Source organism: Ursus arctos, unplaced genomic scaffold (assembly GCF_023065955.2).
Source record: "Ursus arctos isolate Adak ecotype North America unplaced genomic scaffold, UrsArc2.0 scaffold_2, whole genome shotgun sequence".
In the NCBI taxonomy this organism is placed as follows: Eukaryota; Metazoa; Chordata; class Mammalia; order Carnivora; family Ursidae; genus Ursus; species Ursus arctos.
The window spans coordinates 77,958,874-77,985,336 of NW_026622874.1; the positions used below are offsets into that span (position 1 = coordinate 77,958,874).

At 50.9% G+C, this 26,463-nt stretch overlaps 2 protein-coding genes and 1 long non-coding RNA gene across 4 annotated transcripts in view; 2 read left to right on the forward strand and 1 right to left on the reverse strand.

The window, feature by feature from the left end:
- ABCC6 (ATP binding cassette subfamily C member 6) overlaps window positions 1-21,613 on the reverse strand; it is a 47,976-nt gene extending 26,363 nt beyond the window's left edge. For both annotated transcript variants that reach the window (XM_026520257.4, XM_057315453.1), the window contains exons 1-11: window positions 21,476-21,613; window positions 20,188-20,370; window positions 18,363-18,488; window positions 18,101-18,229; window positions 14,674-14,799; window positions 13,438-13,499; window positions 10,747-10,878; window positions 6,274-6,477; window positions 4,884-5,061; window positions 1,966-2,127; window positions 100-192 (exon numbers count right to left, since the gene is read on the reverse strand). In XM_026520257.4, coding sequence (XP_026376042.2) covers window positions 100-192; window positions 1,966-2,127; window positions 4,884-5,061; window positions 6,274-6,477; window positions 10,747-10,878; window positions 13,438-13,499; window positions 14,674-14,799; window positions 18,101-18,229; window positions 18,363-18,488; window positions 20,188-20,370; window positions 21,476-21,511 — 1,431 coding nt within the window. In that variant the 5' untranslated portion in view covers window positions 21,512-21,613. The remainder of the gene's footprint in view (window positions 1-99; window positions 193-1,965; window positions 2,128-4,883; window positions 5,062-6,273; window positions 6,478-10,746; window positions 10,879-13,437; window positions 13,500-14,673; window positions 14,800-18,100; window positions 18,230-18,362; window positions 18,489-20,187; window positions 20,371-21,475) is intronic.
- LOC113270757 (uncharacterized) lies at window positions 6,597-19,375 on the forward strand. The gene is made up of 6 exons (XR_008960483.1): window positions 6,597-9,545; window positions 10,137-10,294; window positions 15,683-15,831; window positions 16,803-17,073; window positions 17,379-17,532; window positions 19,211-19,375. It is a non-coding gene; the product is annotated as an uncharacterized LOC113270757 (long non-coding RNA).
- Window positions 21,614-24,157: 2,544 nt separating the features above from the next.
- The window catches only part of LOC113270754 (BOS complex subunit NOMO1), a 53,733-nt gene continuing 51,427 nt past the window's right edge, over window positions 24,158-26,463 (forward strand). Inside the window, exon 1 of the mRNA XM_026520249.4 lies at window positions 24,158-24,417. Coding sequence (XP_026376034.1) covers window positions 24,253-24,417 — 165 coding nt within the window. The 5' untranslated portion in view covers window positions 24,158-24,252. The remainder of the gene's footprint in view (window positions 24,418-26,463) is intronic.

A 26,463-nucleotide genomic window follows, 5' to 3' on the forward strand; every position in this document is an offset into this window, starting at 1 on the left:
CTCCTCACTCCCTGCACCTGCGCCAATGCCAGTCCCATGACCTGCTGGCTTCCCCTTCCCACTGCCCGCCCAGCGTGTCCCCTCTCCCAAATGTCACACCTGATGCTGTTTCCTCTTCTTGGTGATGAAGAAATTCAGAGGGAGTAGGCTCATGAAGACAGCGATGGCAGTGAGGGCAGAGGGTCCTAGAAGCTGGAGACAGAGGGTGGGATGCCACAGGACATCCCCAGGGGCCCAGCTGACGATCCCAAGGGATTTGGTCAGACTTGTGTCCTAAGGCAAGGGACGCCAGGGAAGCTGAGGCGAGCAGCCACCGGACGCCTGCTGAGGATGGAGTCCTCCTCTGTCATGGAGGGGAACAGTGCCCCTCCCCCAGTGCTGCTGGAGGCATATTCGAGTAGGTCATGCTTCGAGACAGGACAGTGCAAGGGTGCATGCCTGGCCAGAACGGTGAAGTCGGATCTCGGGAATCAGGGTCTGAGTTCAAATCCTGGCCCTGGCACTTACTGGTGTGGCCTTGGGCAAGTTACTTACCCTCCCTAAGCTGCCGCGTCCTCGTCTGTGAAAGGGCAATCGTTGCCCATCACATATAGTAAGTGCCCGTGTCATACAGTCAATTATTATCTTAGTCTTCGTTTTACCCCTCACAAGATTGCCAGATTTAGCAAAAAACAAAACAAAACATAGGATGCCTAGTTAAATTTGTATTTCAAATGAAATAACGAATGTCTTTTTAGTGTAAGTATGTCCCGTGTTATATTTGGGATATACTTATACTAAGAAATTATTCAGTTTCTCTGAAATTTGTATTTAACTGGACGTCGTGTATTTTGTCTGGCAGCCCTCCCCCCCCCCCCCCAGCTTTGTGACTTTGGGACAGTTATGTTCCCTCTTGGGTTTGGTTTCTCTATCTGGAAAATGGGGTGCGGATGAGGTAAGTGATTTCTAGGGGGTTGTGACTGTTTGAAATTCCACCCGAGGTCATCTGCACCCAGTTTCTAGACAAACCCCACTCCTCTTCAGACCAAGGCCCTCAGTTTCCCTTCTGTGTCTGTAAGGACACCAGTTCCGTAATCTCCTTGACAACCGACCAAGCCAGTTTCATTTATGCAACAATTGTGCCACCTAGTGGCCAAGTGGAGAAGTGCCCAGAAGACAAAAAGCCCCCAGCCAGGGTTGGGAAAATAATCCAAGAAAGGTGAAGAGAAGGTGAAGCTTTCTCTGGCAAAAATAGTATCACTTGGAAAACATACTACAAATGCTAACTGTGGCAACTTTGATGTCCACCACTCCCCCGTTAGCCAGATTTCAGGGTGACCCTCTAATGTCAGGGGACCATCTGCCAAAAGGCCAGGGAAGCGATGGGTGAGACTTTTGCAGATTTGCTTGAGTCAGGGGGTCTGCCCAATCGTACACTCTGCATTTTCCTGAGTGTCCTTCCTTGCCCTCTCTCTTCCTGATAATAACATCTAACATTTATTTGTTTATTTTTAAAGATTTATTTATTTATTTGGAGAGAGAGAGGAGAGAGAGTGAGAGCATGTTCAAGAGGGGGAAGGAGCAGAGAGAGAGAATCTTCACTCAGGCTCGCTGCTCAGTGGGGAGCCTGACCTGGGGCTCGATCTCACAACCTGTGATCTGTGAGATCCTGACCTGAGCCAAAACCAAGAGCTGGACGCTCAACTGACTAAGCCAGCCGGGCACCCCTCCCATCTAATATTTATGTACTCCAGGTCAGGAACTGTTTGAAGGTGTGCCTACTGCATGCCGGGCCTTGGACACAAGGTAGCAAGTCAGACGGGGTCCTGGCCCTGTGCCCCACGGGGTCGGGACAGTAGGAGGGGATGTAGAGTGACCATGATGTACAGTGACCTAATGCCACTGAATGGTATTGGGGAGTATTCCACGCTCACCACCAATATGCCATTGGTACCCCCGCCCCAGGGTCTCTGAACTACGGCATACCTGCCAGAGGTAGACAAAGCAGGCAGTCATCCAGATGATTGTCATCCACAGCCCGTTAAGGTACATGGTACTCTCCACCAGTCGCTGTACATCCACGGACACCAGGTTGACCACGTCACCCACGGCACTGGTCTTTCTGGAAGCGCTGGACAGGACCAGGACCTGGGCAGGGTGGGAGGATCGAGACCTCAGTCTGAGGGAAGGACAGGACGAGTGCAGTGGGGGATGGCAGGGGGGCCCACCGCACAGACGGAGCAGGGGCACCGCAGTCTGGCAGGCCTGAGTCGAAGCTTGTCTGCCTTTGCTGGCACAGGTAGGTCTCTGTGCACTCATCTGTCAAATGGGCCAGTAAACCTCCAGAGCCGCCCTCCCAGGGGCCGTCGTGACAATTCAGAGATGACAAAAACGGAAAGGCTCTGAGATCCCTAGAGCCCTGCAGGGATAAGTCAGTAGCATAACACGTCAAACCCTGGGGTTTATGACGATAGTGGTAGTCCTTTGCTGAGTGCTCCCTGCGTCCCAGGCCCTGTGCTACGTGAGCAGTGTAACTGTTTTCTGGGCTGGAGCACATCCCACAGACAGACAGAGCAGGGACTGTCGTATTTCATTCCATCTGCAATGCCATGGATAAAATGCTCTATTTTTGTATCACTAATGGAACAAAAAAAAAAACCAATGCAATTAACTTAAAACACACAAGACACGTCTTGATTTCAGAAGGGTTAAAAAAGTGAGATGAGAATCAATGAAATGCAGAATGACTCATTGCATTTTACAGCCAGGAAGCTGAGGCACAGAGAAGTTGACCAACTTGCCCAAAGTTGGAGGGCTTATTAAAGGCTAGGCTAAGCTTGGAATCTGGGATATGGCCAAGGCCAGACACGAGCTAGACAGGATGGCAGACTAACCCTGTGGGCATTTATTGTGCCCCTCACACCCTAACCTGGTTCTCTGGCAGCCCCAGATGTGCCCCGGCCCTGGGGTCACAGTGGACCCCATCCAGCCTGTTAAATTCTAGGTTCTATTTGCAATCCTCTCTGCTGAGTGTGTGAGGGAAGAAGTAAGGGGGTGAAGGAGTGAGCCCAGAATGAGTAGAAAATCTCCCCCAAAACCCCAAAACTTCATTTTGGGCTTCACAGTGAACTGAGTACTAAGAATATAGCTGTGAATGACAGAGGCTGGCAGCTTGCTCTCCCAGGAGCAGAGTTTGAGCTGGAAAGGGAAATTAAAGACTTACATAGTTCATTCTTCTTCCCCCCCCCCAAAGATTTATTTATTTATTTTAGAGAGAGACAGAGCAAAGTGAGCATGCGTGCATGAGCGGGCAAGGAGCAGAGGGATTGGGAGAAGCAGACTCCACACTCAGTGGGGATTGACAAGGGGCTTGATCCCAGGACCCTGAGATCACGACCTTAGCCAAAATCAGGAGTCGGACGCTTAACCGACAGAGCCATCCAGGTGCCCCATAGCTCATTCTTTAATGACAATTATGAGGAGTGTTAGGAAGAAATGTTTTAAAATATTATTCAGTAATATTAGTAATATTATTCAGTAATAATAATTACTATGATTGTTACCTATTAGCAAGGTAGACTGTGGGCCAGGGCCTTTTTTGTGATTTTCACAGGAAGGAAGGGCCAGGCAGGGGAAGCAGGATTGGCTCTTCTGAATAATCGTGATGGGCTCTGGGGCTCAGGAGCTGTCCCTCATGGTCCAGTACCTGGCCCTGGGGTGATGAGGGCAGGTGTGTGGCAGCCCAGAGTGTTGAGAGCCCCATGAAGGGGGCAGTTGGGAGGGTGAGCTCTGGATGGGTTGGTTGGCACGCGAAAAGCATGCGCCCAATGAGTCATTTACTACCTCTAGGAATGGGCTAGCCCTGGGCCGGGGAGGAGTCCCTCCAAGGTTGCCAACGCCCCGGATATCAAACCACTGGATGCGGAAAATAAGAAGACACGGTTAATGTGGTTAATGTGGAGGCAGGCCGGCAGGAAGAGCCGGGGTCTGACCTCTCCGGAGATGAGCAGTGGCCTCACCCTGTCTTCCTTTCAGCCTCAGCTCAGCAGGTGGACTCAAGACCACCCGGGCCACACCAAGCTTGAGCTCATGTGCGCTTGGTGGGGAGACATGGATCTGAAACCCAGCGGCCAGGCAGTCTGGGGAGCCGTCCATGCAGCCATCCAGGAGCTGTTCTCCCTGCACCGCTTCTTCCCCGGGGAACAGCGCAGGTGCAAGAGGAGACTCATGGGGACTGGCGCGCCCTGGCTCAGGTGCTCCAGACCCCACAGGAGCCAATATCTATGGCGGGTAGTCTCATGAACTTCACTTTCAGGGCTCCCGAGGGGATACGAGTCACTGCACCAAGAGAAGCCCAAAGCTATGGCTCCCCGCCAGGTATTTGTACTCCACTGACAGAATTTTCAGCCCTAGTGAATTTACCAATGGGTCGGGAGTCATTTTTACCATAAGCAGTGTTGCCTGGTAACATAGCTGACAGCCCACCTCTGTCTGGTTTCTGCACAGCCCCAAGATTAGCCCCTTCTCCTCATGGGGGGACGAGGGGAAGGTAGGTAGATGAAAAGAAATGCAAAGGGTGTCCAGGTAGTAGGAACAGCAAATGCAAAGGCCCTGAGGTGGGAGGTTGCCTGGTATGTTTGTGGCTGGAGTAGGTTGAGCAAGAGAGAAGGTGTGTGATGTGATAGAGTTGGAGAAGTCCCAGGGTCAGATCACTCAAGGTCTTAGGGAAATAACCAAGGAGGTGAGAGTGTAGTGAGAGTGACCACAAATAAGTAAAGTAATGAATGAGTGCATTTTCAGGCACACATGATATCATGTGACCCTTCTTGGCTAGAACATTTATATAGAAATCGGGACAAAGCAGGGGGGATGGGAAAGTCCCACCCCTCTCCCCCAGGGCTCACCTTTCTGTACACCAGGCCCATGATGGCCGTTCGCAGCCTCATCTGCAGCACCTTGATCCTGTACATGAAGTGCTGCTCCAACAGCGATTGCAGGGAGGCAGAGAGGAACATCAGCACCGCGAGGAGATACCCCTTCCAGGCGGGAGTCGTGGGATTGCCCATAAACTCCAGAAAAAGGCTTTTGAGAGAGGGAGGGTACAAGTGGTGAGAGAAGGCATGTGTGGCTGTTGCCTTTGCCCGAGCCTGGCAAGGTGTGGAGAATCAGACAGCGTGGTAGATATTTTTGCCAAAACGGCTGCAGTGATTCCTCCCACCATCTGCACTCATTTTCAACATGACTGCTGTTCCTCTGACCAAGAGGTGAGCGTTTTATCTCCACCTGTCATGGCTGAATTGTGCCCCTACAAAATACCTATGCTAAGTCCTAATCCCTGGTACTTTCAAATGCACCTGTATTTGGAGCTCTGGCCTTTCGGGAGCTGATTTAGTTAAAATAAGGCCGTTAGGGTGGGACCGTAGTCCAATCCCACTGGTGTCATTCTAAAAGCAAATCTGCACGCACAAGGAGATACATTCAGCATGCACACACAAAGGAAAAGCCACGTGAGGACACAGCAAACCAAGAGAGAGGCCTCGGATAAAATCAGTCTTGATTTTGGACTTCCAGCCTCTGGAGTTCTGAGAAGATAAACGTGTGTTGCCTAAGCCGCCCAGCCTATAGCCCTTTGCTGCAGCAGCTCCAGCAAACAAGTACGCCAGTCCCTGAATCTGGGCCGGCCACACAAGCAGCTTCGGCCCAGAAAACACAGTGGGAGTGAGACTGTGCCAGCCCCAAGCCTAAGGGGTCAAGAGAAAATGCAGCTTTCGTTCTGTGTCTTCGAGCCCTGCCAGAGCAGACAGTGTGGGGCGTGAAAGATGACGTGGGGCTGAGACCAGCTGTCCCAGCTGAGACCAGCTGAGACCAGCCAGTCCCCAGCCAGCCTCCCAGCTGACCGCGGGCACCTGAGTGAGCCCAACTGAGGAACGAAGAACTGCCCAGCGGAGCCCAGCCCAAATTGTTGGCCCACGTTATCATGACCCCAAGAAGCGGTTGTAAGCCTCTCGCTCTGGGGCTGTTTTGTTACACGGCAAAAGCTAACCAATTCAGCCAGGTTAGAGTTCATTCATTTTCTCTCCCTGAGGTTTGTCGCTTTCTCATTTATTTATTTATTTATTTATTTTTCCCTTCCTCAGTATCCTTTCCACCCACCCTCCAGGGCTCTGAGCTCTGGGGGACTAGGCAAAGGCAGAAGGAGAGCTGATGCCCCCCACCCCCTCACCCTGGCTCCGGAAGGACACCATTAAGGAAGGGACCGCCGGCCTCAGTGAGATCCCCAAGGCCTGGACCCACCTGAGGAGCTTGGGGATAGAGAACCTGAAGACATCACAGATGACAATGCTGAAGGTCGCCAGGAGGAAGGTGGAGCGGGACATCTGCCAGAGGGCTCTCAGCAGCGGGCCCCTCTGGCTCCCCTCCTGCTGCAGCAAGGGCTCCGTCTCTGGGGTCTCTACGCCACGGCTTCCTTTCCTTTTAGCTGCTCTCACCTTGGTGCGTCTTCAGGGAGATGAGATATTGGCTCTGGGTCATCGCAATAGACTGAATGTCTCCCCCCCCCCCCAAACTCATCTGTGGAAACCTAACACCCACCCCCCCACACCCCCCCCCCCCCGTGTTCTGGTATTTGGAGGCGGGGCTTTGGGGAGGTGATGAGGTCACAAGGATGGAGCCCTCATGAATGGGATTAGTGCCCTGATAAAACAGGCCTCAGGCAGCGCCTTCCTCCTCCCGCCAAGTGAGGACAGAGCATGGACACAGCCGTCTAGGAAGCAGGAAGCAGGCCCCACCAGACACCGCATGGTGGTGGTTTGATCTTGGACTGCCCAGCCTCCAGAACTGCGAGAAATCAGTTTCCGTTGTCGATCGGACGCTCAGTCTATGGTACTTTGTTAGAGCCGCGTGAATGGACTAAGACGGTCCTTTTAAATATTGTCAGAGGTGGTTGCTGAGCGTCCAGCAAGACCAGGAATCACAGGGCCGTTTTCCTGGCAAGGGGGACGAGTGGGTGTGGATCCAGCTGTGCTCCCTCACCTGTTCTTCTCTGTCCCCCGAGGACCCCTTTATGAGACAACTGGGTGGGGGAGGGGCCGGGCAGGAGGGCAGCCCTAAGGCGTTCGGGCTGGTGATGGGAATGCACACGCATTGAGCACCTCCTGTGTGCCAGGCATGCCTTGGTCCTCCGAGGAAGCTGGCAGGCAGGTGTGATGCCCATTTCACAGATGAGGAGATGAAGGTTTAGAAGGAACTTGTCCAAGGGCCCGTGGCGGGGAAGTTGAAGCACTGGGATTTGATCCCAACTCTGTGCCTTCAGAGCCCAGGCACTTTGTGAGTCGCTGATGCAGCTCCCCCTCTTCCCTCCCACAAGGGGCTAGCCCGGAGGTGGTTTAGAGCTGGTCTAGAACCAGTTTAAAATTACAGCTGACGTCTGTGGCCCTGGCCCTCTCGGTCTGGATGAAACTACAGGTGGAAGCTGGGGGTGGGGGGAGCCAGCTGGGCAGGTCCTCAGCTGCTGATAGCCCAGGGGCTGTGTGGCTTCGGGCAGACGACTGCCCTCTTTGGGCCTCTGTGTCCTCGTGCTTGAAAGGACGGGGCTGGTCCCACTCTCTGCGCTCCTTCCCGTTCTGACAACCTCTGGGGTTAGCAGTAATTTCAGTGCCTGTTTACAGAGCTGGGACCTGGGGCCAGGCCCTGGGATCAGCCCTTTGCCTGTCCCCGTTATCGATTTTTCTTGACTCCCTGCCTGGTGGCTGTCGTGGGCTCCCCGTTGTACCTAGGAGGACGCAGAGGCTCTGAGAGCTGGTGGCAGCTGCTTGAGGTCACACAGTGAGGACCGAGCAGGGATTTGAGCCCAGATCTCAATTCATGGTGCATATAGCACCTCTTTGTGAACCCCACTCACAAACATTTTTAGAAAGAAGGGAAAAAAAAAACCCTGATCTTGGTGAGCACTGGGGGCCAGAACTTCACTAAGCCAAGGCCTTGCCCCTTGACCATGGCCCAGCTTCTTGTTTGGTTTGGCGTCTCTGGAGGGTCTGTTGCTGAGCAGGGCATGGCCTGCTGCTCAGAAACATATTGGTGTCTGGGTCTTGAATGCCAAAAAGATGTCACCTTCTTGTCACCTGGCCACCCCTCCCCATCAGCCCATCGTTTTGTTCATTCCCTTCAAAGCTGTGCTCACCCTCTGCAGCCCTCACCTTTATGCATCTTGTTAGAACGCCAGGTGGGTGGACTTTGCTCGTATTTTCCCCACATTCAGCTCCTGAACGCAGTAGGCACTCAATAAATACTTGCCAAATGAATGGGAAAAAACAGATGTGTGACATGTGCCAAGGGCGTGCCTGGTGCATAAAGTTATAATGATGTGTGGAAGGGAGGAAGGCAACCTGGTCTGGTGGACAGAAACTGCCTGGGAGCCAGGAGCCTGAGATTCAAATGCCTGCTCGGACCCCTCCCCTCTGAGCCTCAGTATTTCCATCTGTTAAATGGGATGGGCCAGGAGGTGACTGTGAAGGCCTCTTTCCAGCTGGATGTCTTGCTCTGTTCTGCTCTGGCTGCCTGCCCCAGAATTCTGAATCGCTGTGTTCAACCTGCAGGCTTAGTAGCCAGCTTCTTCCTTCCCAGCGGGTCTCACGTACCATCATGAGAGGTCTCTAGAATGGCAGGACTAGCAAATGACCACAGGAAGAGGCAGGGGGTGTGGGCGAGTGGCCAGGTCCAACAAAAGGGAGGGGTGCAGACTGTGGCAAGTCAAAGAGCATGTGCCCTGTCCACTGGGGCAGCTGCTACCCAGATCCACTCCCTTGTTGCCATTTAGGGATGTGACCTGGCACTGCCAGCCTCCTTTATTTTTTCATTTTTTTAAAAGATTTATTTATTTATTTTGGAGAGCGAGCACAAGCAGGGGAAGGGCAGAGGGAGAGGAGAGAGGGAATCTCAACCAGACTCCCCACTGAGCACAGAGCCCAATGCGGGGCTTGATCTCACGACCCTGAGATCATGACCTGAGCCAAAATCAAGAGTCGTACGCTTAACCGACTGAGCTACTCAGGTGTCCCCTGCCAGTCTACTTTAAAAGAGACCAGAATTCCAGATTTTTACATGAAGTCTCTAATGTTTTAAATGTTGGCAACTTAAAAAAAAAAAAAGTCCCAAATAACAACAACAGTAAACACCAAGTGGAACAAACATACCCTTACGAACCTCATCTGGTCGGCAGTTGGCTGGTTCCTGACCTCTCAGGATGACACCCTCTCCCTTCCCCCCAGAATTGCAAAATACTTAGGAAAGAAAGCCAAAGTTCTCTCTGTGGGTAATCAGTCAGCTCTGAAAATAACTGAGCTGGATCTCCGTCTGGCCATGCTTTCCTCCTTTCTTTCTGTCAATTGCTACGGATTCTTAAACTGTTGTGAAGAATGTTGCTATCCCAAGTTCTCATGCCCCTAGGGGAGGTCACAGCTGGGAGAGAGCGGGCAGGACCTCGAGGGCCCTTTTGAAAGAATTCTGCCACTTAACAATCTTGCATGAGTGGAGGGGAGGACAACAAGATATGCCTGGACGCCTGGAGAGTGAGTTGCTGTTTTGATTTGCTCCTATCATTTACCGCTTTTGTGGAATCACACCCTACGGTGGCTCTGAAGGGACCGCCAAGGGGGGGGCGTGTCTTGCCCCCGGGCCATGGGATTGGTCCCTGATTGGCACACGACTCGAGCCAGCCAATCAGAGGTCGTCCTTAGCATTTTCTATATGGATGCTAGGAGAGACACTCATTTTGTGGGAGTTGCCACACTGGCGGGATATGACACAGGTTGACGCAACAGACATCAGCTAAGCTGAGAGATAGAAAGAAGTTGGACATATTATGCAAGTCCTTGGATCCAGCCACACCTGAGGCTAGACTACCTTCTCCACTAGTGAGCCAATAGACAGGTTCTCTCTCCCTTTTTCTAATTTGGAGGATTCAGCTATCTACACCAACCACCAGAAATCCTAGCGTATACCGGGGAACCCTGTAACTCTTCCCACAGAGCTAAGTCACTTTTGTCTGTCCCCTGAAACACCAAGGTCATGGGATTTGTCCAAGGTCATCAGCTACTCAATGGCAAGACTGCATTTAACTCACGTTTAACGAATCCTATGTTGACTGCTCTTTTCTGTAGGTCAGAGGTTCCCACACTGGGTACCTCAGCGTCAGAGGGGACGACAGAAGTTTCCAGAGATGCCACAGAGGGCAGGAGTGAGGCAGAGTGGACAGGACTAGAACGAGCTTGAAATCCTCTGGATAACGGATACTGTTTGAGCTTTTACCATTTTTGAGGTATTTACTAAATTCTTTTCCAAAATCCTTTTTTTCCCTCCCCCATGAGCTATGAGCCAGGGCCTGATGGCATGCCCATTGGACAGATAAGAAAACTGAGGACCAGGAAACCAGTACTTCAGGTTAAATAGTAAGTAACTGCGTGCATGTTATAAACCACCACCCAACCCTCCACTCCCCCACTCCCCGCACCCGCCTGTTTCCTGCCTGACATCCCCCCCATTCAAGCTTCCTTCTGGGGGTCCTGAGGAGCACCCACTGTGTCCTTTGGGAGCCTGCAAAGCACTCTGGGAGGAAACGTCCCTTGACCCTGGTCAGTTAATGCTTAGTGGGATCTGCTGGCAGGACTATGGCAGTGAAGCCCAGAGTAGTGTCTGGGGTTGTATTTGGGGCCAGATGATGAACTTTGCCGACCAGGCATGGGGCCACGCTCTCATCTTTCACACACTCACCGCTGGGCCGCATTGCGGTGCCTTGTCCACTCCCTTTCGAGCTGGGAAACAAGTTCTTCTGAGGAGTTTTCTCGGCTAAGTGACCAGAGGTCTTCTGGCCCCAGTGGCCTTCTGTAGCCCCTCCAGACCAGCCTGTAAAAGAAGGTCACCAAGGCAAGGTCCCGCTGCCATTCCCCCTGCAGGGTCCTGACCTGGTAGCTGTGTGACCCTGAGTAAGTCACTTTACCTCTCTGCACCTCTGCTGGCCCCTCAGGAAAATGAAAGCAATTAACCTAACCACACCTAACATTTGTGGGGCACTTCTCAGTTTACAAAGACCATCTCATTAAATCTCATGCAATAACTATTGACCCATTTTACAGGTGAGGAAAACAAAGAGAGGTTCAGAGAGATTAAATGACTTAACCAAGGGACGACCTGTGTGGCAATGGAAATAAACCTCCCTAGGGGTCAGAAGCCCAGAGTTGGACACCTGAACTCCCCCCTCAGCTTTCCCCGTTATAAACTTTTTTCTGAGTTTTCTTTATAATGCTTGCTGCAATTCTAATTTACTTTTTTGGTCTGATTATTTATTGAGTGTCTTTCTCCTCCACTGGATGGTAAGCTCCATGGGGACAAAGAGTATTTACCTTTATTCTCCTTCTCTATATCCTCGCCACCTGACATAGGGCAAAAAATTTGTCAGATGAAGCCACTTACCAGCTCTGTGACCTTGGGCAAGTCACTTCCTATCAGTAGACCTCCATTTTCTCACTTGAAAATGAAAGAGTTTCCCAACACTTAAGACGAGCACATGAGATGACTGTAGATGGCATAGTGTTGGAGGAGGTCACGGAGAAGATGTGACCTCCAGTTGTCCTATAAGGTGGATGTGGGCAATTGGAGTCTCCTCACCCCTCCCCTGTGCTTGGAAGGTTATGTTCTGCCCACTCTGCCTGCACTAAACACCGTTGCAAGGAAGCAGCCTTGAGAGCGCAACGTGTTGCTGAGACCGTCTGGACGGTAGATGTGACCGAACCCCGTTGAGCCCTCCACATAAACTAAGATTCTGGCCGGCAGGGGCAGAGATCCACTTGTCTTGTGGCCACCCAGGACAAGCCTCATAAGTCCCCTCACTTATTAAAGCTGCCACCTGCCAATAGGAATCGCCTACCTCCTTCTTCAGTCTCTCCTTGCCCTCCAGGTATGGCGGCTAGTTTGCGAACCAACACACATACCCAAGAAATTAATTACTATAGACTTCTACAGCGGGAGTGTTGCTTGCTTCTCAGATCTCTGTGATCTTTCTGATAATACCAAGGAGAAGGTCTTATTTGATGCTCGTTCTTAGTTCCCAGTCTGAGACTTTCCAAGCTCCTTTTTTTTTTGGGGGGGGGGGCAGAAGGAGGAGAGAGAATCTTAAGCAGGCTCCATGCCCAGCACAGAGCCCAACGCAGGGCTCGATGTCACTACCCTGAGATTATGACCTGGGCCAAAATCAAGAGTCAGACGCTTAACCGACTGGGCCATCCAGGCGCCCCTCCAAGTTTCTTTTTTTTGTTTAACCCAGGGCAAAGTCAGGCAATCTAGTGCTGATCTAGAAGTTATTAACATGGCTTGGTTTTCACTGGAATTTTGGGGGAAGGAGAGCTACGTGGCGAGTGATTTAATAGATTTTTCCAACCTGGCAGTGATAGAAAGTTTCCTTTTAAAAAAGTTTATGAAAGTAGAAAAAGTGAGTTGATTTCCAGAAGAAAGACATTAAGAGAGGAAAATAATACCCCAATAAGGCAAAAAGCTTAAAGAACGGTCCATAAATGCCACATTTGGGAGACAGAGGGCTAGGTCCTCTCTAGAGCTGGTCAGCAAACCTGTGCACACCTCCCACCCATTCCTCCCCCCAGGGCATCCTATTCCGCGTGCATTTAACAACCACTTTGTACAATACTCATTAAGGGCCAGACACTGTGCTAAGTGCCTCACAAGACTGACTTCACTTGATCCTCACAACCCTACAAGGTAGATACTTTTATTATCCTCATTTTACAGGCACAGGGACTGAGACACAGAGCAGTTAAGTAGCTTGCCCAGGGTCACACAGACAGGAAGTGGTGGGGCTAGGATTCAAATCCAGATGCTACCAAGATCTGACTGCAGTGTTGCCAAGAGGGGACCCAGCAGGTGGGCACACCCTCAGCGTTGGCCCTGGAGAAACATCTGTCTTCTCCACCAGCCTGGGGGCCTCTGGGGAGTAAAAATGTGGTCTTTTACCTCCTCAGCCCTGGGGTTTAGCACATAGTAGGTGCTTCTTAGGTGTTGGTGGAATGCATGAAGCCGAGTAATTGATATGATTTTGTTGAGCACCTGCTGTGTACCAGCACTAAGCAATTTACATTTAATGAAGGTAGAGTTGTTCCCCTTATACAGAGAGGCAAACTGAGACCCTGAATGTTTGCCATATGGGCTGGCTAAGAGCAAGAGCTGGGACTCAAACCCAGACCTCACTCTAGTGGGGGAATGGGAATGGGATGTGGATATTGGGCACATTGAAATCTGACCGAGAAGCAACGTGGCTGGGAAGAAGAAAGCAACGAGGCTGGGAGGATAGGCTTAGAAGGAAACGTCTCAGGGGGAGAGCTGTGATGATGAATAAGAGCAGTAGATGCGGGGCGGGGGGCACCATCTCGCCCCCTTTCCTTTGACTTTACTTACCCAGAAACCCACCAGAACGTGACCCTGGAAGGGAAGGAAGCTTCAGTCTCTGGACATGGATTCTGTAAAGACAAGAGACAGGGTGGAGGGAGGACTCGATCTCACGTTCCATGGCTGGTGTAAGGCAAGGGAACCAAGGTCAGGAAGACGGGATGAACGGACCATGAGCTTGGTACTGAGAGGGCTCACTGACATGCCCTGCCTACTTGTCGGACGCGGACACCACTGGGCTTGGTGCTTCCCAGCAGGCAAGGCGAAAAGGGACTATGCCACAAGTCTGACAGCATCCACAAGAACAGTTTCCCAGAGAAGCAACTATTATTAATACTGAGACCAAGAAGTTCTCAAAGCAGGAACATGCATGACACAGACACCAACATTCTCGACAATATCCCTCAGGGAATATGGCGAGAAGGTGCAGAGGGATCGGTCCTGAGATCTTGCCTGCTGCTCCAGAAAATTCCCATGCATCTACACCTTTCACCAACAGGGCACAAGACTGCCTGTTTGCCATCACGGCTCATTATCAATTTTTTATTTTTTTCTTCCATTCTCATACAACAGAAAAGCTCTACCGTACTTTTCACTTGATTACTCACATAGCTGAGCTTTTTTTTTGAGGTAATCTCTCCCTCGGAAAATTCTTTCCTGATTTCACAGGCTAGCTCAGGGCTACCTGTTGTCAACTCTCAGGGGCCATGAACTTCTCCTGCAGGGCACTTGTCCCAGTTATAATTTCACACGTGTTTGTAGAATTATGTGGTTAATGTCTGGTCCCTTGACTTGGCTGTTAGCTGCATGGGGACGGGGACCCCATCTACATGTTCATCCTAGATCCTCGGCACCTAGCTGGGGCACAGAGCAGGGGCTGGCAGACTGCCGTCCCCAGGCCAGATCCCGCACACTGTGTGTCTCTGCAAATAGAGTTTTATTGGAACACAGCCACGCTCCTTTAATGTACTGTCTGTACCGCAACAGCAAAGTTGACTAGCTGTCATGGAAACCATATGGCCCACATAGCCTAAAATATTGTCTATCTTGCTCTGATCAGAAAAAGTTGGCCAACCCATGACACAGAGTAGATATACAACGCCCATTCTGCTAAATGAAAGAATGAAAAAAAACATTATTAAAGGCTTGTGCTTTGGTTTCGCTCCCTTCTGTCTCACAGGGTGACTGAGACCAGAAGTAGAACAGGGACAAGGGAGGCACCGGGCTGGAGGCACGGCAACTTACAGACTGCTGGGGGTCTTCAGGGAAGAAGGGGGGGTGATCGACAAGGCAGGACAGCACAAACTGGGCCGCCACCAGCGATAAGCACAGGTAGGTCGACAGGTGGTAGAAGGGGTCATTCTGGAAACCCTGTGGGAGAGAAAGCAGAGGGCCCCCTGAGTGTGGCATGCTGAAGTCTGAGCCCGACGCCAGCAAAGAGCACAGACTGGGCAGGATACCTGTTAGGGGAGAGAAGGTCAAGGCTGAGTGGGGTTTCTGAGACCAAGAGCAGTGCCCAGGCGGGGAGTCAGGGCCATGGGGGTCTGAAAGCCAGGGTACCCGCATTCCTGGCATCCCGATGGATGAATACCTGACTTACACACGTTCTGACTGTACAAATGGTGGACAGGTGTTTCTCCTTAGCCAGGTGATAATTGGCCTCAGCCCCTGGAATGTGCATTGGGGGGACACTTTTCCTTCCTTGTGCCATGAAGGAATGCCTTTCTCCACGCCAGCCCCCACCGCCATCTCTCATTCTGCTTGCTCATGGCCGGTGTTTTCTGGTTTGAGAAGGGAACTGGTTTTGGGGCTCCTGGGTGGCTCAATCGATTGAGTGTCCGACTCTTGATTTTGGCTCAGGTAAAGATCTCAGGGTCATGAGATCGAGCCCTGCATTGGGCTCCGTGCTCAGCAGGGAGTCTGCTTGAGATTCTTTCTCTCCCTTTTCCCTCTCCCCTTGCTCGTGCCCCCCCCAATAAATTTAAAAATCTTTTTAAAAAAGCAGAAGGCAGCTGGTTTTATTGAGCATGTATTTGCTCTGCCTCGTGCCTTTGCAGGACTCTTTCTTTTTATTTAAGTAGGCTCCACACCGAGTGTGGAGCCCAGTGCTGGGCTTAAACCACGACCCTGAAATCAAGACCTGAGCTGCGATCAGGAGTCAGATGCTCAACTGACTGGGCCACCCAGGCGCCCCTGTGCAGCAGTCTTTATCGGCATTGTCTCACCAAGTCCTTCCCCACCCTGACCCCAGCAGGAGTTTCCTTGTTCTCTTTATTCACGTGGAGACCAAGGCTCAAAGAAGCAACAACACCTTGCTCAAGGATACGCAGAGGATCTGATCCAAACCACGAGCTTTTGCTGACACGCCATGCCACGACTGCTTTGGCATCCGCTGCCCCTCAGGTGAGAGCACCTTAATTTGCTTTCCCATGCTCAGGTGTGTGGTTTATGCAGCACTGACTCCATTCCAGGCTGGGCAGATGACTGAGGTCTCATCAAGGAGTATGTTCCCGTCCCCTGGCTACTGTGATTGCGTTAGGAATGGACACCGGGCCCACACTGGGCCCATGAGAGCTAGAACCATTGGGAGATCTTCCATCCGGTTTGCTACATTGGCAGAACATAGGTCTGGAGCAATCAGTGGCTCTTCTTGCCACCCCACTGGGGAGCGAAGCTAACAAGGCAGAGCCAAGAGACAGAGTGAAATGGAGATCTGGTGTCATCTGGACACCTGCATCAGCTAAGCCCAGGAGATCCCCCCTTTACGAGCTAATAAATTCCTTTGGACTCTTCCTCCCTTAAGCTAGTGTGAGTTGAGTTTTTGTGGCTTAAAACAAGAGCCCAAGTTTCAAACTGCAATTCCTCCACTGGATTTCTATACTCTTCTGTTTCTGTTTTTTGCAGAGAGTAGGCAATTTGATATTCCAACTACATTATGGCCCACCTTCCCTCTACTGCCATTTTTACCACTGTTTCTATCAGGAAGTTTGTTCTGAATCTGGGGGAGATGGACTTGGGCTCTGCACTCCTGGGCTGTGTGACCTTAAGGAAGCCGTTAGCAATTCTTAGCTTTGATTGCCTCATCTTTAAAACAGGACTGTTAGAATCTGCCACAGCGCGTTCTTGTGAGAATCCAATGAAGCCATGATGGGAGCCTTCCGCAGGGCCTGGCTCATGGTTGGGGTTCCAGAGTGTGGGTGGTTGCAATATTATTATTTCGGTGCTGTGTCCGTCAACTGTGGGAGCGTTGCTTTTCACAAATCAGTGGATGGCCTGTGGAATTTTCCCATCAGTTACAAACTCAGTTACAAAGATGCCTTTGTAAACATCTGTCCTCGAGGACAGAATGGTGTTCCTCTGGCTTTGCCTTTCAGGAGCAGGATGGAGCAACCATTTAGCTGGAGAAATCGTGAACTACAGCCTGTGCAGATGTCTTGTGTGGCCGTCTATGCAAGCAGTTTTCAACTGGGGCAAATCTGTCCACCGGGGGACGTTTGGCTCTGTCCGTAGACACTCTGGGTCACCAGAAGGGGAGGTGTGCTGTTGGCATCTAGTGCGTGGAGGCTGGGGATGCTGTTCAACACACCACAGTGCAAGAAGGGCTCCCCCCCCCACCCGTCTCTTCTTGCCCACTGTGTCCTGAGGGTGAGAAACCCTGGCCTAGGCTACTTTTCTCTTTGCAGATAAAAGGATCCATGTGTCCCTTCACATGCAAATGTGCCTTTGCAGGACAGTTAACAGAATGGTGGGCGGGGATGCAGAATGAGCACATTCTGGCGGGTGAGCGTGTGGGTGAGGATAAGGGAGAAGGAGGGGAAATGTGCACGCACGGACAGAAAGAGTGTGTGCAGGTGTGTTTTGGAGGAGGCCACAGGAGGGGGGCAATGCCAGGCTCCTTACTGCGTCCGCTTTCCTTGGAACGTAACTTCCACCCACTCTTCCCGCACTAGGAACCTTTGCAAGAACACACACTTGAAAGAGTAACGTGTCGTGGAGACCATCTGGACGTAGATGTGACTGAACCCCATTAAGGCCTCTATACTCGAAGGTTCTGGAAGGCAGGTGCAGAGATCTACTTCTCTTGCAGCACCTGGGACAAGCCTCGTAAGTCCTCTTGCTCACTAACCCTGCCCCTTACCATCTGGAGCGCCCTGCCCTGTGTACAGGGCCACTTTCAGATTTCAACGGGGACACTCCCACGGTTGTGAATCAACAGTGTGCCAGTGCCCGGGGCGGGGGGCGGAGGGGGCATGTGGGAGGATGTGGGAATGGATGTGCAGCGTGGGAATGTGGGACACACATGCCTGAGTCACGTGGGAGTTTGAAGACACGGACACACTGGCTGGCAGCAAGTGTGGACGGCTGTGTGCAGGTGTGTGGGTCTTAGTCTGTGGTTGTGTGATGCACAAAGGGGGGCAAAACAGGTGTGTGTTGGGGGTGCAAGTAAAGTGTGTGACGTGCGCGTGTCAGGCAGTGGGAATTTGTGTCCATGAAAAATGTATGGGAGGATGTGTGCACCTGTGTGAGGGAGTGCATTGATGCATTGCTGGAGTTTAAGCAACTGTGGTGTATGTCTCTGTGTAGACAATAAGTCGTGTGTGGAAAGGCGAGGAGGAAGGACGGGACACAAGGCTTGAAACTGGCATATCGGTCCCCCCGGGCCTCCACTTACCCCTTGCAAGGCCAGCTGCGCGGCACTGGTAGCTGGCAAGGGAAAGCAGAGCAGCCAGTATCCAAACAGCACCCCCGATGCCCGGACGCCCTTCTTCCTCTCCATGTGGATCAGGAACATGGCGAAGGTCTGGACAGGAGAGTCAGGATGGGCCCCTTAAAGTGGTGAGGGAGAAGAGGAGCCCCGCTCTGCCCCACGCCCTCCACCAGGGCGGGAAAAGCCATGGCCAGAAGCAAGCCCAACAAGCCTGGGTCATGATTACCATCGTAGTGAGCCACACGGTGGGACGAATGAGGAATTCCGGGGCCTGGGGCATTCCCCGCTGGATTCTCCAGAGAGCCACAGACACACCGGAGGCACACAGGATTATGAGGGCGAGCCCGAGCACCTGGGAAACAGGCTTAGATCAGGCTGGTGGGCAAGAAGAAAGGCGATGGCGAACTGGACAGTGACCCTGTGCCCATCTGGACAGCAGCTCTGGATGAGGGACCTGTTAGGGTATCAGTGTTATAATTTAACAGTGCCGGTGTAGAGATGCCTCGGGAAAAGCAGTAGGGCTGCTGCAGATGGATCTTGACCTGTAAGTGTCCATAAATAATGTGCCACAGGGGCCTGAGCCAACCCAGTGTTTCTTGGGTACGCCAGAGTGCACTGGAGAGACGCCTTAAGTATAGAGAAGTGGCATGAAACGACATTCACTCAGCAGGTGAATAAGGTCCACTCTCTTCAAGTCCCTTTTGAACCCTCCTATTAAATCAAGGAGAAACTCTCTGTTGGGACTGGTACGCCCCTAGACCCTTCTCTAAGATGCAGTGGTCTCTTTTGAACGAGAGAATGTGACACAGTGCACGCAGACGAGAGAGAAGATGGGACCTGGGCGCATTGAAGAAACAATGAATCACAGAACACGACATCAAAAACTAATGATGTACTGTGTAGTGACTAACATAACATTTGGAAAAAAAAAAAAAACTACTGCAAGCACCTCAGTTAGTGTAAAGCAGGGCTCAAACTACTACCGGCAGGCTGAGTTTGACTAGCTGCCTGTCTTGGTATCACCTGTGAGCTAAGAATGGTTTTGACATGTTTCTTTTTTTTTTTTTTAAGTAGGCTCCACGCTCAGCGTGGAGCCCAATGCAGGGCTTGAACTCACGACCCTGAGATCAAGACCTGAGCTGCGATCAAGAGTTGGAGGTTTAACCGACTGGGCCACCCAGGTGCCCCTGGTTTTGACATTTTTCTATCATTGAATAAAACTCAAAAAAAAGTATACTATGTCATGACGTGAAAATTATATGAAATTCAAATTTCAGTGACTATCGATAAAATGTGACTTGAGACACAGTGATGTCTACTCATTCAGTGTTGTCTGTAGCCGCTTTCCTGCTGCAGAATAGTTGGGGTGGAGACCACAAGACCCTCAAAGCCTCAAATATACTATCTGGCCTTTCAGGAAGAGTGTGGCAACCACTTGACAAGTGTTCAGCAATAGGACAAAAATTGACAAGGTGTCACAGGAATAAATGAACCTTGAAGGACATTCTTGTAGAAGTCTGGAGAAGGGGGCAGATGACCAGAAAGGCTCACAGGTGGAATGCCAGTGTTTTTGTAACACGCAAAGACAAATACATAACAATTTTAAGACCTGGTTTTTAGAACTCCCAGTGGAGAAGCATAAAAATCAACGCATGACTGTTAAAAAACTGAAAAAGTTCACCCCAGCGCAATCCTCAGATCACCTCGTGGACCCCAGGAGGAGACACTGCACACTTCGGGGCAATGCCAGGCTATGGTATTCATAAACTGGCCAGGAACGTACGAGGGTCCGGATGCGTGTGTCTGCAGACGCATGGATTTTATGATCACGAAATCTGTCTGGGGCAGATCTTGTTCCACAGAGATTTGCCTCCGTAGCCTTAGGAGTATTGCTGTGTTTGACGAACAGGTTCCCTTCTTGTCCCCACACTGCGTGCTCCTTGAAAGGAGGAATGTCCACTTCTGGGGGCTTTCAGCCCGGTGCCAGCCCGCTCCCCTCCCCCCACCTCCCACCCCCTGTCTGCTTCCAAGCTCCCAGAGGCAGCAGTTACCAGTTTGGCCTTGAAGAGCAGGGACACCCGGAGGTAGCCTTGGCCATGGCGGTGGAGGCAGAGGAGGTAGATGGGGCCAAGGACCCAGAGGTACATCGGGGGCACCCAGACCCCTGCCGTTCTCAGGAAGCACACGTTCAGGAGGTGGACAGCAGTGGGCTCAGGCTCCGTCCAGTTCCAGACCTGAGGGAACACCGGGGTCCCCCTTGTGATGGTACAACGCAGGGGTCCCAAACCCACCTGAGTAGGAGGCAAGGCAACCTACTGGACTCCTTTTTTTTTTTTTTTTTTTTTTTTTAAGATTTGATTTATTTATTTCACAGAGAGAGACCGCAAGCAGGCAGAGCAGCAGGCGGTGGGAAAGGGAGAAGCAGGCTTCCTGCTGAGCTGAGCAGAGAGCCTGACTCAGGGCTCCATCCCAGGACTCTGGGATCATGACTTGAGCCAAAGGCAGATGCTTAACCAACTGAGCCACCCAGGCACCCCAAACTTTTGGACTCCTAACATTGATGTGAAAAACTCCAAGCACTGTTTAGAATACCTTGAAATTCTCAACTCCTTTAATGCTAATAACATCAATGCCAAGAAGTAGAGGCAGTGATCAATACTGCACTGCAATTACCAATACAAAATCAATACTGATTTTGCATAGAAGGAAGTGGAGGACCAGAAAGTGAATAGCTTGGGTGATTGTCATCCAGCTGGAAAGGGAGGGGCCCATTATCTTTCTTGACTGTTCCTCACTTCACCACTGGCCAACACTGTGAACTTCAACTTCCCTGTGCCTCAGTTTCCTTCCCTGCAAAGGGGAGGGGCGGTGTGAAGAGATTCTACCTCTAAGGGTTGCATTCTAAAGCACATAGTAGGATGTTGGGCACAAAATAAGCCCTCAATTAACATCAACTATTATTAAGGCCTTAACTATCTGGCCCCTGAAATCCTGGGGGCTGGCGACTCTCATTCCCTCCCCCTGAACGTCACTCCCCAGAGTCCTTTGCTAAGAGCCAGGATGAAAGAGGAAGCCAGCCAGAGAGGCCGGGGGGTGGGGGGGGGTGTCCTGAGGCTTTATGCAAATACAGGTCAAAGGCCACCGGCAGATGGGAGGTCTGGACGCCCCATTAGCGGTGCTGGGGGGTGGGGCGGGATATGTTAAACGGGTCGCCCTCCCATGCTGTTCTTATGGCTGGGAATTTGGGGGTCTCTCCCCTCCCCAGTATCGCCGCCTGAGAGAGCTGTCGGAGAGATCTACCCAGCCTGGAAAAAGAGTGGGGCAGGAGGGGGCACTTACCTCCTGTCCCCCACAGGGCTCTGCAGGCGCAGCCATGGCGCGCCCGCGTTGCCCTTCCGTCTGTCCGCCCCGCGGTCTGTCCGTCGGTCTTTGGGTAGCCTCCTCCGCCAAGCTCCGGGTCCTGGAAGGGGCGGGGACTGGTATGCTCGGCTGAGATTTGAGCCCGGGGATTGCCAAACCCAGGGCAAGGTCCAGCCGCGGGGCAGAGGTGGGGCGAGTAGGGGTGAGAAGAGGCGATTGGAGGGGGCGCTCTGGCTGGCCCGAGCGGGCACTGGGGGAGGGGATTCTGGAGCCCCAGAAAATGCAGTGACATCCCTGTAAAGCCCTCCAGCAACACTTGTGTGCAGGGTGGTGGGAAGATTTTCAGATCACTAATAAAGAGTTTAGCACCGTGTCTAGCACACAGTAAATGTTCAATAAAAACTAGCGATTATTAGCATTAGTATTGTTATTTCATGCATAGGTTACTAAGCAGGGGTTCACAGTGCCATATCAGAAATATAATATGGAAAGATGGGAGCTACATGCTAAACGAAAAAAAGAAATTATAATACAAAATAGGCTATGGTATTTTTGCAAAAAAAAAAAAGTATACGCTTATGTTGGGGAAAGTAGTGAAGGAAGTCAAATCTTTGCCTTCCTCTCCTGGGTCCTAAAGCAAAGTGTGTTTTCCTTCTTTCTGCCACAAACATGCATTCCCTTCACAATGGAAATGAAAAGACAGCTTTTTCAGACAAACCTGGTACTCAGTTTGGACAAAGCAGTAAAACCATCTGCACTCCCCACGCTGCCCGGTCTCTTCTCTGCAGGTTTTTACCCTTGTCCTCCTTCATGCCCTCCACCGTGTGGGCTCCCCTTTTGGGTTTCCTAACCCTGGTCTGAGGCCCAAGTCAGTGCGCCTTTCAGCTGTCCTCCTGGCTGGGTCTTCTGGAAGAGCAGGGACACAAAGTACAAACTCAGTTTTGAAGCTGAGTGTGGCAGGTCCGCTGTTTACATTTATAAGTTAAGTCTTTATTTGAGATGATTTTGGTGGAGGGTGATGGAAATTAGGGGGAGGCTTGAGCCCTCTCTCTCTGGGATCCTGCCCCCAAATGGCATTGCCACAGTCCTAGTGCTTTATTTTATTGTATATTTGAAGAGGAATTCGAGGGGAATGGTGGAAATTTTAGGCAAACATTTAGGAAGTGAGGAAGAACATAGAGGAAATCAGTTGGGTGAGCCAAAAACAGAACTCAGGCATCCCAAAGCCTACTTACCATTCTCTGGACAGTACATGGCTGTGTGCAGAGCCCTAGGCAAGTCCCTTCACACTCCCCCCTTCCTTGTTTCCTATTCTGTAAGGTAAGAAATTTCCACAGGCCAGCATTTCCTAATTCGCGGCTTTCAACCTCCTGGGGATTTGCCAAGACAAGCCAGGGATTCATGCTAGGGAGAAGAAGGGGCACTTGTTCCAATTATACTTATAAATAACAAACCCCAGGAGTGCCTGGGTGGCTCAGTTGGGTAAGTGTCTGACTCTTGATTTCAGCTCAGGTCATGATCTCAGGGTCATGAGATCAAGCCCCACATTGGGCTCTAGCTGAGCATGGAGTCTGCTTGAGAGTCTCCCTCTCCTTTTCCCTCTGCCCCTCCCCTCTCTAAAATAAATAAGTAAATAACCCTGATAAATAAAATAATTTAACTAGTTTCTCTTTATAACCAAAGAGTTGAGAATTCCACTGTATTTCGAGAATGCAGAGTGAGAAACTGAGATCAGATGTGCTCACGATTGAGATACTCAGTGATGTATCATTTCATTGTAGCCATTATGAAAGTTTTGACCATTGCATAGTTTAAACTTGCTGTGATTCATAGTTGTACATTGCTTACGTCTTAGTCACAATGGCAAATTCTAGTGGGAAATTTTCTCTCTTATCTGGTCATGTAGAAACAAAATATAAAAACTATCAAAATAAAGCACTTGATTCTTTTTTAGTACAAGAGAGAAGAATTCCAATATCAGGTCGGAAAAGCAATTTTTGTCTATTTTGATGTGGTGACTTGCAGTTAAATTCAGTTTTCGTCATAGTATACATTCAGTCTTGGGAAAAAACACAGCATGCTGAGATTTGAACTTATTTTCCGACAATTCATGCTTCTGGTCACAGACAATGCCAAGTAAATTAACTGCTTGATTTGTGGCTTAGGGGAGGAAAACCCTCAAATTTGTTCCTATACAAATGTTATTAGAGATGAGATTAAAATAAGTTTTAAATGCCCTTTTCTAACATTATGCTGACCTTAAATGACCTATATATTGATTTTAAAAAAGCATTGATCATTTATCACAGAAAAATGCACCGACTTAAGTTCCTAAAGGGTTTTTTGAGATTATATATCGTCTGTGAAATATATGAGCCAAAAAGATTCAGAAAAGTTGCTCGATACTTAGATCAACAGTCTTTAGTTATTTCCAGTTTCAGCGATATTGAATTCCAAAGTATAATTCAACTTTGGAGTTTGCGCCTGTACTCGGGCACCTTGCAACTGCACCTGCCAGACGGTGCGCGGAGTCCTCCAGACCTCCAGAGGGCACAAATGATCTCCTTTTGTTGCTGAGCATGCGTCGTAGTTAACTTGTGTGGGGCGGTGGGCTTGGGGCCCGAGCGCGCACGCGCGGCGGTGGGGGGCGGGGCCTGGGCTGTCAGCCGCCGGCAGAAGAGGAAGCCGCGGGTCGCGCGCGGAGCAAGGGGCGGGACCGGGAGGCCTGCGGCGGGTCGGGCGGCAGAAGCCGGACCATGCGGGCGTGCGGGGATTTGGGGCCGCCGGGGCCGGTGGCAGTGGCCGCCGCTGTGGTGCTGCTGCTGAGCGGCGTGGGTCCGGCGCGCTGCTCCGAGGACATCGTGGTGGGCTGCGGGGGCTTCGTCAAGTCGGACGTGGAGATCAACTACTCGCTCATCGAGGTGAGCGCCCAACCCCGCGGCCCGGGCCGGAGCTCACCGTGTGACCCTGGGCCAGTCGCTCAACCTCTGCGGCCTGCGGTGGCCTCGCCTCATCCACCAGGCGGTTGCCACCTGCTCCATATTCTAGGAGTCCTTGCCTCCCTGAAGGCTTCGCTTAACGCGGGCTCTCCACCATCGCGTCCCCTCCCTGTCGCGCTAGGGTGGAGGTTCCTGTCGTGGGGTCAGCTGCGGAGTGGGGTTGGGGGCCTCGAGGTGTGCGCGCAGGAGGGTGTGAGGGACATTTTTGGTGACGATGTTGGTAGTTCATAGCTTTTATCAAGTCACTCAAAACGAAGGATCCCGCAAATCAGGACCCCAGGTTCTTCAGAACTCAAACTCCTTCAGAAACCCACAATGCAGATCCAAGATGATAGGGGACTCTGACCGTCCCCAGAATCCAGGCCCCAAATCTCTTAAAAACCCACTCTCAGCAGGACCCAGACCCCAGATCCTCAAAGCTCAGAACTCCTGAAACTTGGATTTCCTGAAACCCCTGTTCCAGAACCTAGACACTGCAAGTCTTATCCCCTAGTCCCACAACTCAGAGCCCCCAAAGGTTCTAATCCACTCCTCCTCAAACCCCCCCAGGGATGCTTTTAAAGGGCATTGATTCTCCTCCCAGAAGTCCTGACCCAGTACATGACTGTTGGCATCTCTGGGGCTGGGAATCTCTATTTTTAATCTCCCCATTCCTCCCTTGGGGACTCTCTTTTCCTCTGTAAATGGAGAGTCATCAGCTGCCCTGATTGCCTTACTGGGTAGTTATTGGAATTACACTAGAGATTTGTGCAGAAGTCTTTTTATTAAGTTGTAAAGCCCCATGCAGTTACATAATTATCAGCCCAGTGGGATTGTGACCCAGAAAGCTTTTGTGAAGAGGAAGGTCACTTGTCAGGATAGATGGGCCAGAGGGCTGGCCTCTGTTTAGGAGGGTACTGATGATGGGGCGGGAGAAGGAGATTTGAAAGAGAAAAAAGGAAGGGTCTAGGAGATGCCAAAGAGAAGGGACTGGGGGGTGGGGACTAAGACCCCAAAAGCTGAATGAAAGTACATTCGAGCTTCTCCAGTTCTGGCAGCTGAAGAGCTGCAGTGAAGGGTTAAACCAGTATGTTCTACAAATCTGGTTGCTGAGGTTCTCAGCAAATCTGGTCGAAAATTGGTTCCACACCCCACTAGGTTTTTCACCTGGCCTTGTTCCAGATCCCAATTTTTGTTCCTGTGGAATGGCGTTGGGACAGAAACAGCAGAACCCAGTTCGGTGTATTTCCTAAAGAAGATAATTATCACCTTCAAGACCCCTCTGTCTGTGGCTTCTCTGCTGTTTTCGATCTTAAGTCAGGTGTTTAGTGAATCTACCCGCTGGCAGTGGCAAGGTCCCCAGGTTCTGCTGGGTGCCCATGTCACCTGCTAGATTGCCTCTCAGTGTGTGGGCAGAGGCGGTTTCAGAAAGTGCCTTGCAGGCTTTTTGCAACTTGTAGTTTCTTAGGGGCTCTGGGAGAAAAGTAAAGGCAGAGAGATGTTAGTAGTACAACGCAGTAATACAGTAAAATAATAAGAATACTACTCTTTTTTTTTTTTTTTGAGTCATGCTGTCAGGTGCTTAATATGCATAGAATCTGTATAATCACCAGGAAGGGGAGTGGCTCTTTTCTTACCCCTTAGAAACTGGACCTCAGGAGGTTAAATGACTTGCCCAAGGTCACACAGTACATGGAAGACCCAGACTTTGCTTGAACATCTTAAAAGGTTAACAGATTGTGTTTGGAAATGCCTGGGATGCAAGAGCTTTAGAGATCCTTGAGAAGACATATATGAAATGTCTTTTGATTTGTTTTTGCCTGAGAATGAAAATAAAAGAGAAAATTAAAAGTTTCTAGATGAGTGTTACTCCCAAGTATTGGGAATCATTTGGGGTAATAATGCAGGTCCTTGGCCCTCACCCCAAACCTTCTAGTTTAGAAACAGAAGTGGGGCTTGGGGATTGCATTTTAATAAGCACCTTATTAA